Source organism: Balaenoptera physalus, assembly GCF_965194825.1.
Source record: "Balaenoptera physalus genome assembly, chromosome: 2".
Taxonomy (NCBI): Eukaryota; Metazoa; Chordata; class Mammalia; order Artiodactyla; family Balaenopteridae; genus Balaenoptera; species Balaenoptera physalus.
The window spans coordinates 143,939,361-143,954,963 of NC_138883.1; the positions used below are offsets into that span (position 1 = coordinate 143,939,361).

General features: G+C 44.3%; 1 protein-coding gene and 1 long non-coding RNA gene across 4 annotated transcripts in view; one reads left to right on the forward strand and one right to left on the reverse strand.

Annotated features, from left to right (window-relative positions):
• The first annotated feature begins 1,173 nt into the window (after nucleotides 1-1,173).
• LOC309654603 lies at nucleotides 1,174-7,951 on the forward strand. The gene is made up of 3 exons (XR_014260324.1): nucleotides 1,174-1,344; nucleotides 4,434-4,588; nucleotides 7,633-7,951. It is a non-coding gene; the product is annotated as an uncharacterized lncRNA (long non-coding RNA).
• The window catches only part of FSD2 (fibronectin type III and SPRY domain containing 2), a 46,568-nt gene continuing 32,325 nt past the window's right edge, over nucleotides 1,361-15,603 (reverse strand). Inside the window, exons 11-13 of one of the 3 annotated variants that reach the window (XM_082448666.1) lie at nucleotides 15,451-15,583; nucleotides 12,287-12,463; nucleotides 1,361-3,806 (exon numbers count right to left, since the gene is read on the reverse strand). In XM_082448666.1, the coding sequence (XP_082304792.1) occupies nucleotides 3,647-3,806; nucleotides 12,287-12,463; nucleotides 15,451-15,583 (470 nt within the window). In that variant the 3' untranslated portion in view covers nucleotides 1,361-3,646. Of the gene's footprint in view, nucleotides 3,807-9,205; nucleotides 10,236-11,434; nucleotides 11,520-12,286; nucleotides 12,464-15,450; nucleotides 15,584-15,603 lie in introns of those variants that run through there. The other 2 variants (XM_082448665.1, XM_082448667.1) reach the window with 2 other exon arrangements.

Here is a 15,603-nt window from a genome sequence, read left to right on the forward strand (position 1 = left end):
TCCAATGAAATTATATTTGAATTCACTTGTACTACAGCTATTTATTGTCAGCGTTTGGCTTGCCTACTTCTTAAGCTCTTTGACATCTATACTGGGTTGTACAGTGTCACATTCCCCCCACCCCCACCCCATTCATGTCCTTCCTGGACCTTAGAATGTGACTTTATCTGGAAATAGTGTCATTGCAGATGTAGTTAGTTAAGATCAGGTCATACTGGAGTAGGATGGGCCCTTTATCCAACGGGACTAGTGTTCTTTTAAGAGATGAGACACAGAACACCACATGAGAACAGAGTTAAGAGACTGGAGGAAGGCAGGTACAAGCCAAAGAACACCAAGGATTGCTGGACAGCACCACAAACTAAGAAGGGGCAAGGAAGGGTTTTACCTAGTCTCAGAGGAAACATGATCCTGCTGACACCTTTATTTCGGACTTCCAGCCTCCAGAACTGTGAGAAAATAAATACCTGTTGTTTTAAGGCACCCAATGTGTGTCACTCCGTTATGACAGCCCTAGGAAACTAAGGCAACAGCAATTTTAATTTCTAATTTACTTTTCCAACCCAAAGACTGCCATATCCATAGACCAGCCCAGGACTACGTAGGTCCTCAATCCCGGCGGTGGTAAAGGAATGAGTGAGCTTCAACAGTCCTACTAATCAAGAATTACCAGGCGCTTATGAGCTACTGCTGTGAGATGCACAGCCAACGCTCAGCAAATGGTAGCCATTATTGCGGCAAGATATGGGGCTACACAGATAAACGAAAGACAGTAAGAAACTAAATACAGCAAGGGGCAGGTGGAGCAAGGCCAGAAACAGGGGCAGCTGGGTGGGTAGCGGGCCAGGATTCCCCGGAGGATCCCCGTGGGAGGAGTGTGTTGTTTTCTGAATAGATGGAGTCTCCAAGCCGCTCTCTCAAGCCCCACTGAACGACTCCCAGGCCTCTCCGGCCGTGGACCCAGCAACAAACACACCCCTCCCCCAACCCGCGTCCCTAGTTCTTCTAGACTACCCTACCGGGCGTACAGCAACCCTCCCAGAAACCGTCAACCGCTTAAGTCTCTTCGCGCCTGCGCGCGGCGCCTCGACACGACCCTCCACCTCACGCTACTGCGTGGGGCGGGACTTCCTCCCGGCGCCCCGGAAAGCGGAAAGAGCTCTTTTCCGCCGGAAGAAGAAAGGAGTTGCCCCCGAGATCGGACACTGGAGAGCAGGCGTCTTCTGTCGCGTAAAGTAAGGCCGATCTCCGGCCACCCGGCGAGGCGGATGACAACAGCGTCCTTGTAGGCAGGCTGGCTGGAGTGTCGGGCTTCAGGAGACGCGGAGGGGAACCGGAGTAGAGGTGAGGGGTCGGTGTGTCTGTCGCCGTGTCAGCGCCACCGGGACCTAGGTCTCATTACTAACTCATTGTTCTCCGCTTTCTGGACTTCGTCTGAAAAACGAGCTTGGTAGCTCACGGAGCTGTCGTGGGGATAGATGTGGAAGGGAGAAATCCACACTCAGAATGAAGTTTAAGAAAAAACTTCAGTAGGTGAAATTTCCCTTGGGCGCTATCCTGTGTTGCATAAGGTATGCAACGTGAAGGTCTATACAAACCCAGACTTTCATAATCGATGATTTCTGCTTGAGGCAGCAGCGCCTGTTGCATTAATTTGAAAAAGTACGCTCACAGTTGGTAAGTTTTAAGCTTCCTGAATCGGCCAGCAGAGTCATTTGGTATTAGAGGTGGAACAGAACCGTCTAGGTCATACCCCTCCTTTCATCTTTTTTTTTTTTTAATTTATTTTTTGTTTGTTTTTGGCTGCATTAGGTCCTTCCTGCTGTGCACGGGCTCTCTCTAGTTGCGCGAGCGGGGGCCGCTCCTCCCTGCGGTGCGTGGGCTACTCAGTGCGGCAGCCTCTCTTGTTGCGGAGCATGGGCTCCAGGCCCGCGGACTTCAGTAGTTGTGGCTCACAGGCTCCGGAGAGCAGGCTCAGTAGCTGTGGCGCACGGGCCCAGCTGCCCCGCGGCATGTGGGATCTTCCCGGACCAGGGCTTGAACCCGCGTCCCCCGCACCGGCAGGTTGATTCCCAACCACTGCACCACGAGGGAAGTCCCCCCTCCTTTCATCTTAAATTGAAGCGCAGTCTTTGAGAGGAGACAGGCTGAAAGTAACACAGGTTGTTAGTGATAGAGATGGGACTAGAAGTGAGATTTCTTCATTTCCAACCCAGAATTCTTTCCTCCACACCATACCATCTCTTTGGATTGCTGAACAAGTCTTTTTGGGGGGAAGTGAGCAGGAGTGAAGAGGGTGGTGTTGTACATTTAGGTGCAGTATGAATCCATCAGAGGCAAAGTCACTATGTGTTAGGAGTTAGAACTGTCATTTATTTACATTTTAGATACTCTATAGATGTAGATGCATCTATCATTTCCTATTCAGGAACGTTTGTGTAGTAACAAAACGTGAAAATGAAACTGCGTACCTGTTACATACCTTTACACAGAAAAGCCTGGTGTTCATAGATATATGCTCACCTTGGAAGACTTATCACTAACTATTTATTATTTGAGTTCTCACTATGAATATTTACTGTAACAATCTGTGGAAATGTTTACTCAAAACACTGTCTGAATCAGAAACTAGCTATAAAGAACTCGTAAGTTGCCCGCAAGTCCAGGGCAGATGCTGTAGAGGGCATTGCAGTCACACCTTAACTGTCTGTGTAAGTAATACTGCACTTAGTGCTCGTGCTGTTTAAAAGTATTGTGCATTATCTCTCTCATCTTTCCCATATTATTAGGTGGAAATGTCTTGTAGGAACGTGGGTAAGCCTGAGAGGTCTAGAAAACAACCTGAACATTAGCAAATATTGAAAACTGTTAGCATCCCACAGGGGAAGTCTTTCTACTGAGGAACTCATTCAACTAGATGTTCATTGTGAGGGACCCACTGTTACTCTATATAAATTATTTTCAAACTTTTTGCTCTCAGGACTCCTTTACAAATTATTGAGGATTCCAAAGAGCTCTCATTTATGTGTGTTATATATATCAATATTTATGGTATTAGAAATTAAAACTGAGAGGTGTCTTTAAACACAAGGATATACAAGCACACATTCTATTGTTAGAGTGAAAGGATCTCAGGGGCCCTCACAGGGACCAGACTTTTAAGAATAACTGCTCTATACAGATGTTTCAAAAACATTTTAGATCATGTAGACAGATGATTGCTGTAGCAAGTGATTGTGACATGAGCAGAAGTATCACCTTAAAAATGGAATAACAGGGACAGTCTTATACTTCTATAATTTCTACTGGAATTATCCTGAGTTCATAGTTATTACATAAGTAGGTAATTGGTGTTTAAAACGCCTTCTCTTTTGCAGAAATCTTTGACAGTTATATGTGGTTATTTTGGGGAAATTGGCTTGAAGTTCTTTGAAGGGCTGGGAACATATTTTTCTGCTTTAAAGTAGTGAAACATAGGATCCCACTCTCTGAAAATTCTACCCAGCCATCAACTTTTTGGAAAGGATGAGATTTCAGTAATGAGGAGTGCCTCCTTCTGATTTTTCACCCGGCGGGTATTACATAAATTTGGCCAAGGTTGTCTCGGGGAGTGGAGCTGTTGTTTGGCATTGAGCTACTGTAATTGTTACTTTGTATCACTTGTGAGGACATCGATTCCCATAAAATGTTTTTTTAAAGACACTTGAAGGAATTCCCTGGCTGTCCAGTGGTTAGAACTCCATGCTTCCACTGCAGGGGGCACGGGTTTGGTCCCTGGCCGAGGAACTAAGATCTCACAGGCCGCGCTGCATAGCCAAAAAAAAAAAAAGTATTAAAAAAAAAAAAGGACACAACATTTGAGAAGGAATCGCCTGTGATCTTTGTAAGTCCCTAAATTTTTCATTACCTCAACGGCATATAACTTCCTCCATCAAAGTCTTAGATTCTAAGACCAGCAGAGAGCCAGAGTCCTGTTCTGTGATATCAGAATGTATGTCAAGCTCAGGGCCAAGGGGGTAACTTCCACTCACCAGCCTCCAGAGGATATGAACCAAATTTATGTTTCAGAGCATCTTAAGTAAACATATTGTAGACCTTTGGGCTCTCTTAATTAAGAGTAGTCAAAACTATATTATTAAATGTGTCAAAGGTCTCTTGCAGTGATGGGGAGGAGCTTTCTAGGCCACACACATTTTCCCCACCCCCTAGATTCTTCTAAGCCCCTCCCACTCTGCCCATATTAGAAGTCACCATGGAGCACTGCTAACTAATAGGATTATGTATTAGATCCCTCAGGTGTATTGGAACAGAAGAAAGGTTGAGAATTACTCCCCCTGCTCCTACCAGTACACACATATTTGAAAGCTACTTTCTAATAAAGAGGCTTTTCTTTTAATTTGGAAGACAATTTGATGTCTCCTTTTTCTTTTCAGATATATGAGCTCTTTGAAAGCAGAACACTGTTGTTTCCATGTTCTGATCATTCAGAGATTATGAAGGCACAGTTCCTGCCTTTTATTTGCTTACAGTCAAGCGGAGTAGACACAGGTCATGGTGGCAGTATAGCCCCTCAAGTATTCTGAAGGAGGTGAGTATGTGGAACTTAACCTGGGAGAGGGAGGAATTAGGCAATGCTTCTAAGAAGTAACTTTTTTTTTTTTTTTTTTTTTAATTTTATTTATTTATTTATGGCTGTGTTGGATCTTCATTTCTGTGCAAGGGCTTTCTCCAGTTGCGGCAAGCAGGGGCCACTCTTCATCGCGGTACGCGGACCTCTCACTATTGCAGCCTCTCCTGTTGCGGAGCACAGGCTCCAGACGGGCAGGCTCTTTAATTGTGGCTCATGGGCCCATTTGCTCCGCGGCATGTGGGATCTTCCCGGACCAGGGCTCGAACCCGTGTCCCCTGCACTGGCAGGCAGATTCCCAACCACTGCGCCACCAGGGAAGCCCAGAAGTAACTTTTATACAGGCATTACTTGGGTGGGCAAGGAGCCGGGGGTGGGGGGGTGGTGTCCGTTCCGGGTTCCCAGGAATCTGTGGCTGGTTTATAAATTATAAATTGTACAAAAGACACTATCAAGTGTCTTTTCCGGAGATCTATCCTTATTTTTGGATCGTGCTTCTCTTGTTTTCCTTCTCTGTCACTGCCCCCTCCCCCTTAATTGGATGGGTATTTGGGATATGAAGGGAAGTCAGAGGGTAGAAATCTTTCTGTGTGGCCGAATAATAGGATGGCTTTACCAAGAAGTGATGTATGTACTCAGTAAATCCATTTGTAAAAACTAAGTTCCTGCTTTGTTTAAATGCATAGCTGGGAAATCTCAGTTTTGTTGGTTGGATTCTTTCCCAGTGAATGGATTATATTCTTGTCTCCAGTCCAGTCTATTTGAATATACGGACATCTCGTAAGCTGCTTTCAAAGAAGAGACCCACATTTAGGCTTAGGAATGAGCACAGGGGAGACAGCAAGGTTAGAATCCAAGTTCATTCTATAAAAACATTTTTATCGGTTATGTCTGAGTGATTGCATGTTGTTTTAATCAGCTGCAAGCTGTTTAGTTGAATTTGCATAACTCAAATAAATGATAGTTTAATTCTACCAGGATTTGAGTGAGGTGGAAATAGAGCAGAAAAACCTGAATCTGTCAAAGTGTGGGAAAAATGAAGAAAAAACAATTAATTAGTTGGGCTTAATTTTTTTCTGGGATTGGGGAATAGCAGAAAATAAGCCCTGAAGTAGAAAGACATGAACTAGCCCCTGTTCAGTAGCATTTCTAAAATATTTGGGACATTTTACTAACTTGGGGCATAGCTGTGCCCAACTCATGGTTACGCTCCTTCCAGGAGACTTCCTAACTGACAGAAAAGATGCTGACCGGGTGCAATCTTCGCAAATCACAAACTGTTATCTTTTTTTTTTTTTTTTTTGCTGCGTTGGGTCTTCGCGGTGCGCGGGCTTTCTCTAGTTGCAACGAACGGGGGCTACTCTTTGTTGCGGTGCGCAGGCTTCTCATTGTGGTGGCTTCTCTTGCTGCAGAGCACGGGCTCTAGGCACGCAGTCTTAGTAGTTGTGGCTCACGGGCTCTAGAGCGCAGGCTCAGTAGTTGTGGTGCACGGGCTTAGTTGCTCCGCGGCATGTGGGATCTTCCCGGACCAGGGCTCGAACCCGTGTCCCTGCATTGGCACGCGGATTCTCAGCCACTGCGCCACCAGGGAAGCCCACAAACTGTTATCTTGCATTTAGATTCATTAAGCGTTGGTTGCCATGAAGCAAGCATATGTAAGGGTTCAAATCTCTTAAAGCTTGAAGTTATAAAAGTAATAGATTACCATTCCCTCAATATCTTGACATGCTAGAGGACAGTGTTTTAAAAGCTGGACTTGTCATGTTCTTCTGGAGACTAAGAAAATAGAGTCCTTGAAGTCAAGCTGACTCTGCTTTTAGCCTCCTAAATGAAAAGGTAGATAGAACAGGTCTTGTTTGCAAAATGAATTCAAGACCTACTTATCTACCAACAGCAATTATACACTTTCCATTGTCTTACTATAGAAAATAGGAGTAGTGAATTTATAGATGAGTCAGGGGGAAGAAAGACATAGTGGACCCATGAGTATCTTACTCTAATTGATAGGAAGGTGACTAGAAGTTGGAGAAGTTGGTTAGGAAAGTGGAGGAGAGGATCCTTCCTGTAATACAGTCTTCATAGGGTCCAGGAAGTCTTTTTTTTAAATAATTAATTAATTAATTAATTAATTATTGGCTGCATTGGGTCTTCATTGCTGTGTGCAGGCTTTCTCTAGTTGCGGCGAGCGGGGGCTACTCTTTGTTGTGGTGCATGGGCTTCTCATTGTGGTGGCTTCTCTTGTTGAGGAGCATGGGCTCTAGGTGTGCGAGCTTCAGTAATTGTGGCACACGGGCTCAGTTGCTCCGCGGCACGTGGGATCTTCCCAGACCAGGGCTCAAACCCATGGCCCCTGCATTGGCAGGTGGATTCTTAACCACTGTGCCACCAGGGAAGCCCCAGGAAGTCTTCTGGTAGCTAAACCTTGGATAGAGACCAACCTAGTCTCATTTACAGAATGCCACATCATGGTGAATTGTGCTGGGGGCAGCTGCCACTGTGTGAGCTACATAAGATTTTAACACATTTTGGAGGATGAGAAGAGCAAACTGATGACCAAGCACGTGCTTCAGAAATTACTTTATTGCATGTGTACAAGTGATTGCATATTGTTGTTTGAACCAGCAGGAAGTCAGTTATTAAACATACACTTTTCCAAATAAAAGGCAGTTTAATTTTACCAGAAACCAGTGTCATTTTGTATCCCAAGTCTCTAACCAGCTTTACAATCTCATCTAATAAAGGTGCCTTAAATTCTGAGTATTTTGAATTATTAAACCGTGTTAGTTTACACCAGGATTCTGTGGTGGTTTTACATATTCTCTTTTCCCTTTGTTAAGGTGGGGAAGCCAAAGATTATGTTAATAACTTGCTCAAGAGTTATAAAGTGATATAGGTAAAGCTAAGAAAAGAACAGATTTTGGTACCTTTTGCCCAGTATGAGGGATTGTGGCTACAATGGTCTGATTTTTTTTTTAAAAATCTTTTTCTGTTTTGTTTTTTAACAGATTTATCAGCAGGTTGCAGGTGAACATGGCCTTGAGGTAAATCCTGCCCCTTATTGAAATTTAGTTCCAGCAGATTGTTCTTGGCATTTTAAGGAATTAGAATATCTTACAAAAAACAAAAGTTTTGTTTTGGTTCTTTTCTAGACTTTTTTTTTCTTGTGGAAGATGAGAAACATGTTTAAAGAAGGGTTCTTTATGCTGAATAATTGTGATGCTTGAAGTTGGTCATCTGCCTTGTTTAGATTAAGTGGATTTTAAAAATCAAAGCTATTTCTACACCATTTTTTTCTTGATCAAATAAAATTTTATTAGAACCTTATAGGTGCCTAGTTTTTATCCATGTTACATTACATGTGAAATAAAGCCTATTAGAATCCTGAATTCAAACTTACTTTATCTGTGATGTCCTACTTCCTACTCAGTAGTTTCTTTTTTAGTAGCTGATAACATTTTTGATTATACACACATATATATTTTAATTGTTTGTAACTTGAACCATCTCTGTGCTTGCTTTGGTTGTATCTTCCTTATATAAGGGTAGTGATCCAGGTTGGCAGGGCAGAGGGATGTATGTGTGTGTGTGTGTGTGTGTGTTTGTAACGAGCTTTAAGATTGTCAAGTTGAGTTGTGAATTCAAGAATCTGAACTTCTGTTTATACCAATAGGCAGAGTTTTGAGATAGGAGACAAGAGGTTCTCCTTGTGTCAGACTTTGAGTGTACTGGGAAACATGTAAGTGAAAATCTTTAAAGTGAAAGATTTTTCAGTTAACATAAAACTTTAAGTGATGAGATCAGGGGCATATATGTTTAGAGAAGCATCCACAGGGCACGATACTAAATTGTCCCTGAGAATTGCTTTACAGGTGGAGTCATTTACTCTGCATCTTGACTGGTAAGCATGAAAATGCTGTGTGTGCGGAGCTTTAAGTGGCAACTGGAAACTTGAACTGGAGAACCAGAAATGCAGCCAAGGGAGCTGGGCATCGAGGTCACAAAATGGCATGAGAGCAGTGAGGCAGGATGCCCAAAGGTGCTGGCTGGAGACCACCTCTCCTACCAGGGCTCAGCTTTGCACTTGGTGGACTGATATTTTCTCTTGAAAGATTGTTGTGCATTTGCTATATGTCATACACTGTTATGCATTCTCATGTTTGTCATTAAATCTTCCATCCTATAAGACAAGTATTATTTTTCTCTTTGTTTAAAGAGAAACAGAAGCTCAGGGAGATAATGTGACTTTTCAGTGGTCGTAAGGCAAAGTCGCTACAAAATAGCAATCAAACTCAGGTCTTCCGATTTCAAATCTGGTTCTCTTTGCATTATAGGACAGTTCCTAGAATCAGTTGCAACTAATGTTGTCTATTTTTTACCAGACCTTAGCCCCCCTACCCCAAACGTGCACATAGTGAAAGCAACACATTTATTATTATTTATGTGTAGGCTGCTGTGTGACACCAGGAAGCATGTAGTAGTAGGTAATGTTGCATTTTTACCAGTCTTGCCATCTAGCCACAGTTGCCCCTCTCTTCCTTCATACTGCCTCCCCTCAGGTTTGTCCCTCTCCTGCAATAGGTCTTCTGCTATAGTTTGAACAAGCCCTGCCATCCCTCACATGGAGAGCAGTGAGAGGCTGAAGAGCAGTGGCTGGATGAAACAAATATTTGGTGTGCACGTGTTAGCCCTTGGGGATTGAGTGATGAACAAGACAGATACTGTCCTGCCTTCATGGAATTAGGTGTTACAAAGATCATTTCAAAATTAAAGGGGGTAAGTACCATGAGGGAGAAGACCAGGTTTTTAAGAAACAGTGCTCGGTGGGAGAAACCTCACCGGAGTGCCACTGACTGCTGGGAAAACAGGAGAGGAGAAGGCTGCTGAGCACGGCACGTGGCTTCCCTGGTTCTCTTTGTGGGTGGCCTCCTGCCTTCTTACGCCTGTTCTTGGCTGACTAATGAAATGTCACAAGTGCTGGGGTGGCTGGAGCCACTAACACTTATATATCTCTTCCCTCCTTCTCCCCCAAGCTCTGTAGGCCTTGGGGACTCAGATACTTTGCATATACACAGATAGACCAATACAGTTTGACAACCTGAAAGACCTTTGAGTTCATTTAGTCTGAGCCTTCATTTTACAGCCAGAACTGACTGACCTAGCATCACACAGGTGGCAGCACACAGGATCCAAGTCAGGTGAAATGAATGCCAGCACACCAGTCTGGCAGATAATAACATGAACAATAAATGATGGGCTGGGTGCATGGTGCTTGAATGCTAAGTTCAGGCAGCTGAGGCGTGAGTGGCTGGGAGAGGGGTAGGTACGGAAGAGAGACAGGAAGCTGGGCATCAGAATGGTCTAATAGAAAGTGACGCACTTTGGCATTGAAATGCCATTGTGTATCTTTAGACATCCAGGCTTTTCCAAAGAAAAACAAGGATGCACAAATTGGGGAAGCTGACAACTGAACGTGTACAGATGCTGAGAAATGTCCACGTTGAAAAATGACAATTTTGAATTTTCATAGTCTAATAGAATGCCAATCTTCCTTGGGGAAACCGTTATCCTTATATCTGGAGTCGTCTTGTGTAGAAATTCATACTTATGCCTAAAGATTAAATGTTGATATAACAAAGCTTCAGAAATTCTGTAGATGGGCTATTTACAGAACATTTCAATTTTCAAATACTCCTATGATTATATCATTTTCTTTTATTAAATGACTATCAAAGTAACAGGCCATTTCTCAAACTATGTATATCTCTTTTCTAAAACGTGTCCTAAGAAACTTATATTTCAAAACTCTGTTTTTGAGCAGCCACTTAACTGCAGAAACTTAACATACAGTATCATAAACTCATATTGCATCAAAATTTGTATAGAAATACGTTTAAAAATGTGGATTTCAAGGTTCAGATGTGTAAATCCCTTGTAATAAAGACATTTGAAACAGGAAACCTCATGATCTTTCATGTAATAAATTGGGCCTTTTGGTATAATCTGTGCACAAGTACTCTGAGGCATCCCTTTCCTAAACTTTCAAACTAAGCGGGGCACCTGGGGGCCTATCACCACTCAGTATTGTATAGCACCAGCAGCCTCTCATGAAGGGAGGATGCTTCTCCTTTGTGCTTTGAAAATGGCTGAAACCAAAGCTGGACACAGGAATTTCCTAGCTCTGCCCCCTATGGATGTTTGAAGTTCTGTGTGCCCGCATGCTGGTCCACATGGCTGGGATGAACGCTTAGAATATGATCCACATGTGTCGGAACAAACCAGCCTCTTTCCATCCCAGTTCACCTTGTTTTTTTCTTAACTGAGCAGCCAACAGAAACTGAATGAGCCGTTCCCTCTACTTTCCCTCTCACCACCAATAGAGTCTAAGACTATGAACCAAAAAATACGAGTCCTCCACTGTTAAGAGACACACACACATACCACCACCACCACCACCCCTTCCCCGGACATCTTTCCCAGGTGGGACTACAAACTTCTGCTCTGGCACTCTGCTTTTCGCCCTTCCTTTTTCACTCTGTCTTGTGTTCCCACCTTCTTCTGTCTTTTAACCTCACCTCTCCCACTCCACACAGACTCCTCCTCGTCCTTTATGCTCCTTCAGTTTTTCCCTGCCCCTTGTTCTTAACCGACTAGGAGAGGAGACTGATTTTTTTAGTCTTAGTTCAGGCAGAATATCCAAAAACAGTACGTGGCTCAGTGAACAGGATTTCTTTCATTCCTCAAACTGGGTCTGAGGTTTAGCAGAGCCGATTTTAGTCTTTTTTTTTTTTTTAAATTTTCAGACGATTTTAGTCTTAATATCTTACAGGAGGAAAGTTGCTCTTCTCACCTTTGCTTGGGCATGACAACATTTAACTAACTACGATGGAGGCTCCTGGGCACAAAACATTGGATGAAATGTTAATAGGATTCAGCAAGTCGAGGATCAGAGGCCCCATAGTACCCACGGTGCTGGGTAACTGGTGTGGTAAAAATTTTTGCAATTTTTGAGATGGCGAGTGGTTGCACCCATGGCCTTCTAAGTCTGAAATGTCTCCTGGCCTGGGCCTCATGGATTTTCCCAGCTTTATGGAACTACTCCAGTAGAGGACAGAATGCTTAGCGACAGAAGCAAACTGGAATTAACCATAACCATTAAGCCTCTGCCCACATCTACTAAAAAAGATGGAATTGGGGCTTCAAATCAAACTATTCATTTAGTAACACTGAAGTTGAACATAAATGCAAAACCACTCACTTAGTGGTGAAGAATGCTGTCTTTGGAGCCAGACTGCCTGGGTTTGAATCCAAGCTCTGAATCCCTGTTGGGTGGATTATTGAACTGCTGTGGGGCATAGCTTTCTTATCTTTAAAATGGGATAATACAATTATGGGAAGTAAACGAGATAGTATGTGCAAGAGTGTAGAACAGTGCTTAGCGCAGAATAAGTACTCCATGAATTTTAGCTATTTTATTGGAAGTACCCAGAGCTGCTTTCTCTTTCCATCTGGACTTTAGGGAAGGGGGCTGGAAATGAGTCCTGAAATATCTTAGGATATTTTAGAAAACATAACGTGGGCCTTAGTTACTACTAGTGAAAACCTCTCGCTCTATTCCTACCAAAGCACCTTTTAATCTTGGGTATCCAGATTTCACCTTACCTTGATGATGCAAATGTGTGCCTCATGCACCAAGAGAGGCAGTTTGCTCCCAGGTCTTCCTGTTTAGGGACATCTTCAAAGGCCACACCCACCGTGTAATCCAAACACTCGTCCACCTCCACCTCCCAGTAATGGCGCCCTCGGACTGGAATTAGGTTTCCCATGACAGCAACACACCTGGTTTTAGAAAGTGGAAGCATCTGTGATTTGGGGTGACCCAAGCCCGGCTGTGCAGGTGAGTGACACCAACTGCTGGGGTCAGTCAGTAGGTGGTCTAGAAGTGTGGAGGCAGGTGTTTGAACACCCACTTGTAAAGCAGCACAGCCCTAACTCTCAAAGCTCACTTGACTGATGCTGAAGATTAGAAGAGGATTATTACACTGCTGGTCATAGGTGAGGAGGAGAAAAGCCAATAGAAAAGGCTCTGTTTGCTTTTTTCAGTGATTGGGCTTTCATAGTAACAAAAAGGTTTGGTTCACTTGTTCATGATGAAAGAAAGGGATTGAGGACTTCCCTGGTGGTCCAGAGGTTGAGACTCCGAGCTTCCACTGCAGGGGGTGTGGGTTCGATTCCTGATTGGGGAACTAAGATTCCGCATGCCACAAGGCGTGGCCAAAAAAAAAAAGAAAGGCACTGAAACCTAACAACACAGCATGGTTGAGGGAACCATGTGCTTGAGGTTCATGAGCTGGCCAGCACTTGCTTCTGGTCTCCTTGTTCCCCATCTGCCTCTCCCCCTCCCTCCCCAGTTCACACTTCAATTTGAAATATAAATCTGATCATATCTTTCTACCAATAATTTCGACCACCTAAATGGTAAAATCTAAACTTTTTTTTTTTTTTTTTTGGCACTGGACCATATGCATGTTTCTTGCCTCATCTTTGACCTCTTCCCATTAGGGACCCCATATTGCAGACACACTAAACTGCTTGTAGTTCTCCACACATGATCTTTCTGGCTTCCATTATTGGTACAGGTACAAGGCACTTTTTGCCTTGTTGTTCTGGAGAACTCTTTATACTTCAAGACCTTGCCCCTCCCAGAAGCCCTCCTTGGGGCTCCTATGATGCCTTCTCCATGCTTTTTTTTTTTTTTTATAAATTTATTTATTTTATTTATTTTCGGCTGTGTCGGATCTTCGTTGCTGTGTGCGGGCTTTCTCTAGTTGCAGCAAGCGGGGGCTACTCTTCGTTGCAGTGCACGGGCTACTTATTATGGTGGCTTCTCTTGTGGAGCATGGGCTCTAGGCGCATGGGCTTCAGTAGTAGTGGCACATGGGCTCAGTAGTTGTGGCTCCTGGGCTCTAGAGCACAGGCTCAGTAGTTGTGGCGCACGGGCTTCATTGCTCTGTGGCATGTGGGATCTTCCCGGTCTAGGGCTCGAACCCATGTCCCCTGCATTAGCAGGCGGATTCCTAACCACTGCGCCAGTAGGGAAGCCCAGGGACTATCTTTGTCTCTTTACCCCCAGCACACAGCACGTTGTTTCATGGGGCAACAGATGTACTGGTAACAGGATATTAAAATGGGACTCTAACTCAGCTTGGCTGGAACCCCAAAAGCCAAGACCAGAACAGTAGGTGGTAAGTACTCCCATATTACAATATGAGATGCTGGACCACCTACACAGGACTTGTAAAAGACGTGGCCAAAAACTGGTTTTGCAACTTTTAGTGCAACACCAAAGGGTTGAAGCTGAAGATGCTTGAGGCTGTGTCTACCCAGAGAGCTGTCTTATAATCCACACAAAGAGTGAAGTAGCAGTGGCCTGGTCAAAGGTGTGCGTTTTCAGAGGACCACGTATGAAGGAGACCCACCATAGAAATGCTGTAGATTAGAGGCTGCCCAACTCATGAATTATTGAAAAAAAGCCAATAAGATCTTAAAGATTTGATCAGTTGCATTCTGTTTTTTTAACGCAGGTAAGGACTTCATTGCTTCTTAATCCTCTCTGCCCCCCAACCCTGGGTTGAGTGGGCAGAGGCAGGAAAGGATAAAGTTGTGTTCCACTGTACTCTGTGCTGTTCTGCTGTCACATGCTAACACTTACATATAGTAGGTATGTAACACACATGCAGTAAGAAGGCCAGCAGGGAGCGAGTGTCAGAGGAAGTGTCGGCTGCAGGACAGTCCAGGACCCAGGCAGGGAGGCTGGATGCAGTTTTCCATTGGTGGCCCCTCTGGCCCCCCTAAGAGAGTCCTTTTCTTCCTTATAAGATCCTCCTGACTCTAAGACCAACCCACCGAGAATTCTTTTCATCCTGATTACCAGGAAGCTAAGAGCTGTGTTTAATGTTTAATCTTGGAAACAGAAATCAGCCCTTGAAGTTAAGCTGTGTTCTTTTTTTTTTTATCCATCGCTGTGATTTTTCTATTTCAGTAAGGCATATTTGCCCCGTTTTTTTTTTTTTTTTGATTTTTTTTTTTTGATGTAGACCATTTTTAAAGTCTTTATTGAATTCGTTACAATATTTTTTCTGTTTTCTTTATTTCTTTCGGGTTTTTTTTGGTCACAAGGCATGTGGGATCTTAGCTCCCCAATCAGGGATCGAACATGCACCCCCTGCATTGGAAGGTGAACTCTTAACCACTGGACTGCCAGGGAAGTCCCTTGCCCCCTATTTTAAGTCTTCTTTAAGCATTTGGAAAGAAATGAGTTACAAATACATCATTTTGACCTTGAGTACTAAGCTCTGGAGGTAGCGTAGATCCAGGCAGACAAGGCACATCTTTAATGGATGGCTCTCTCTCCGGTCGTGCACTAGCGTGACCACCATTCCCTCCACCGGCTTTGGGCTGGTTTTTCACCAGGGCTTTTGTTAGATAGTGTCACAGTGTGGGAGAGAGAGCTCTGGGCCAAGCACTGGGGGACCTGGGCCCTTGCTGTTCTCCCACGGCCTGACGGTGTGACCCTCCAGCCCTGGGAGCCCAGGACTCCACCTCAGAGACCACAACACGCCTGCTCTGCCAGCACCAGCCAGACCCCTACTCCCCTCTCCCCAGCCTCCCCTCCCCACCATCCCCTCCCCCTCACTCATTTCTAGGAGTGAGAGCCTGAAGCCCCCTTCAAGGTTGCATCTGTCATAATCCAACTTTACCCGAATAACAGCGTGTATTAGGGTGGTTCACAGACTGTTCAGGTGGGTGAGGGGCTGTTACAGTACCTGGTAAAGTGGGTGTCGCTGGGGAGTGGCTCCCCGGCGGGGGCTTTCCTCTCACTCCGTACCACTGTAAGCCCATCTTCAGAAACGGTCAGCCAGGGATGGCGGGTATGCTCGTTCAGGTGAAAGTAGCTGCCTGCGAGGGGAGGAAGCACA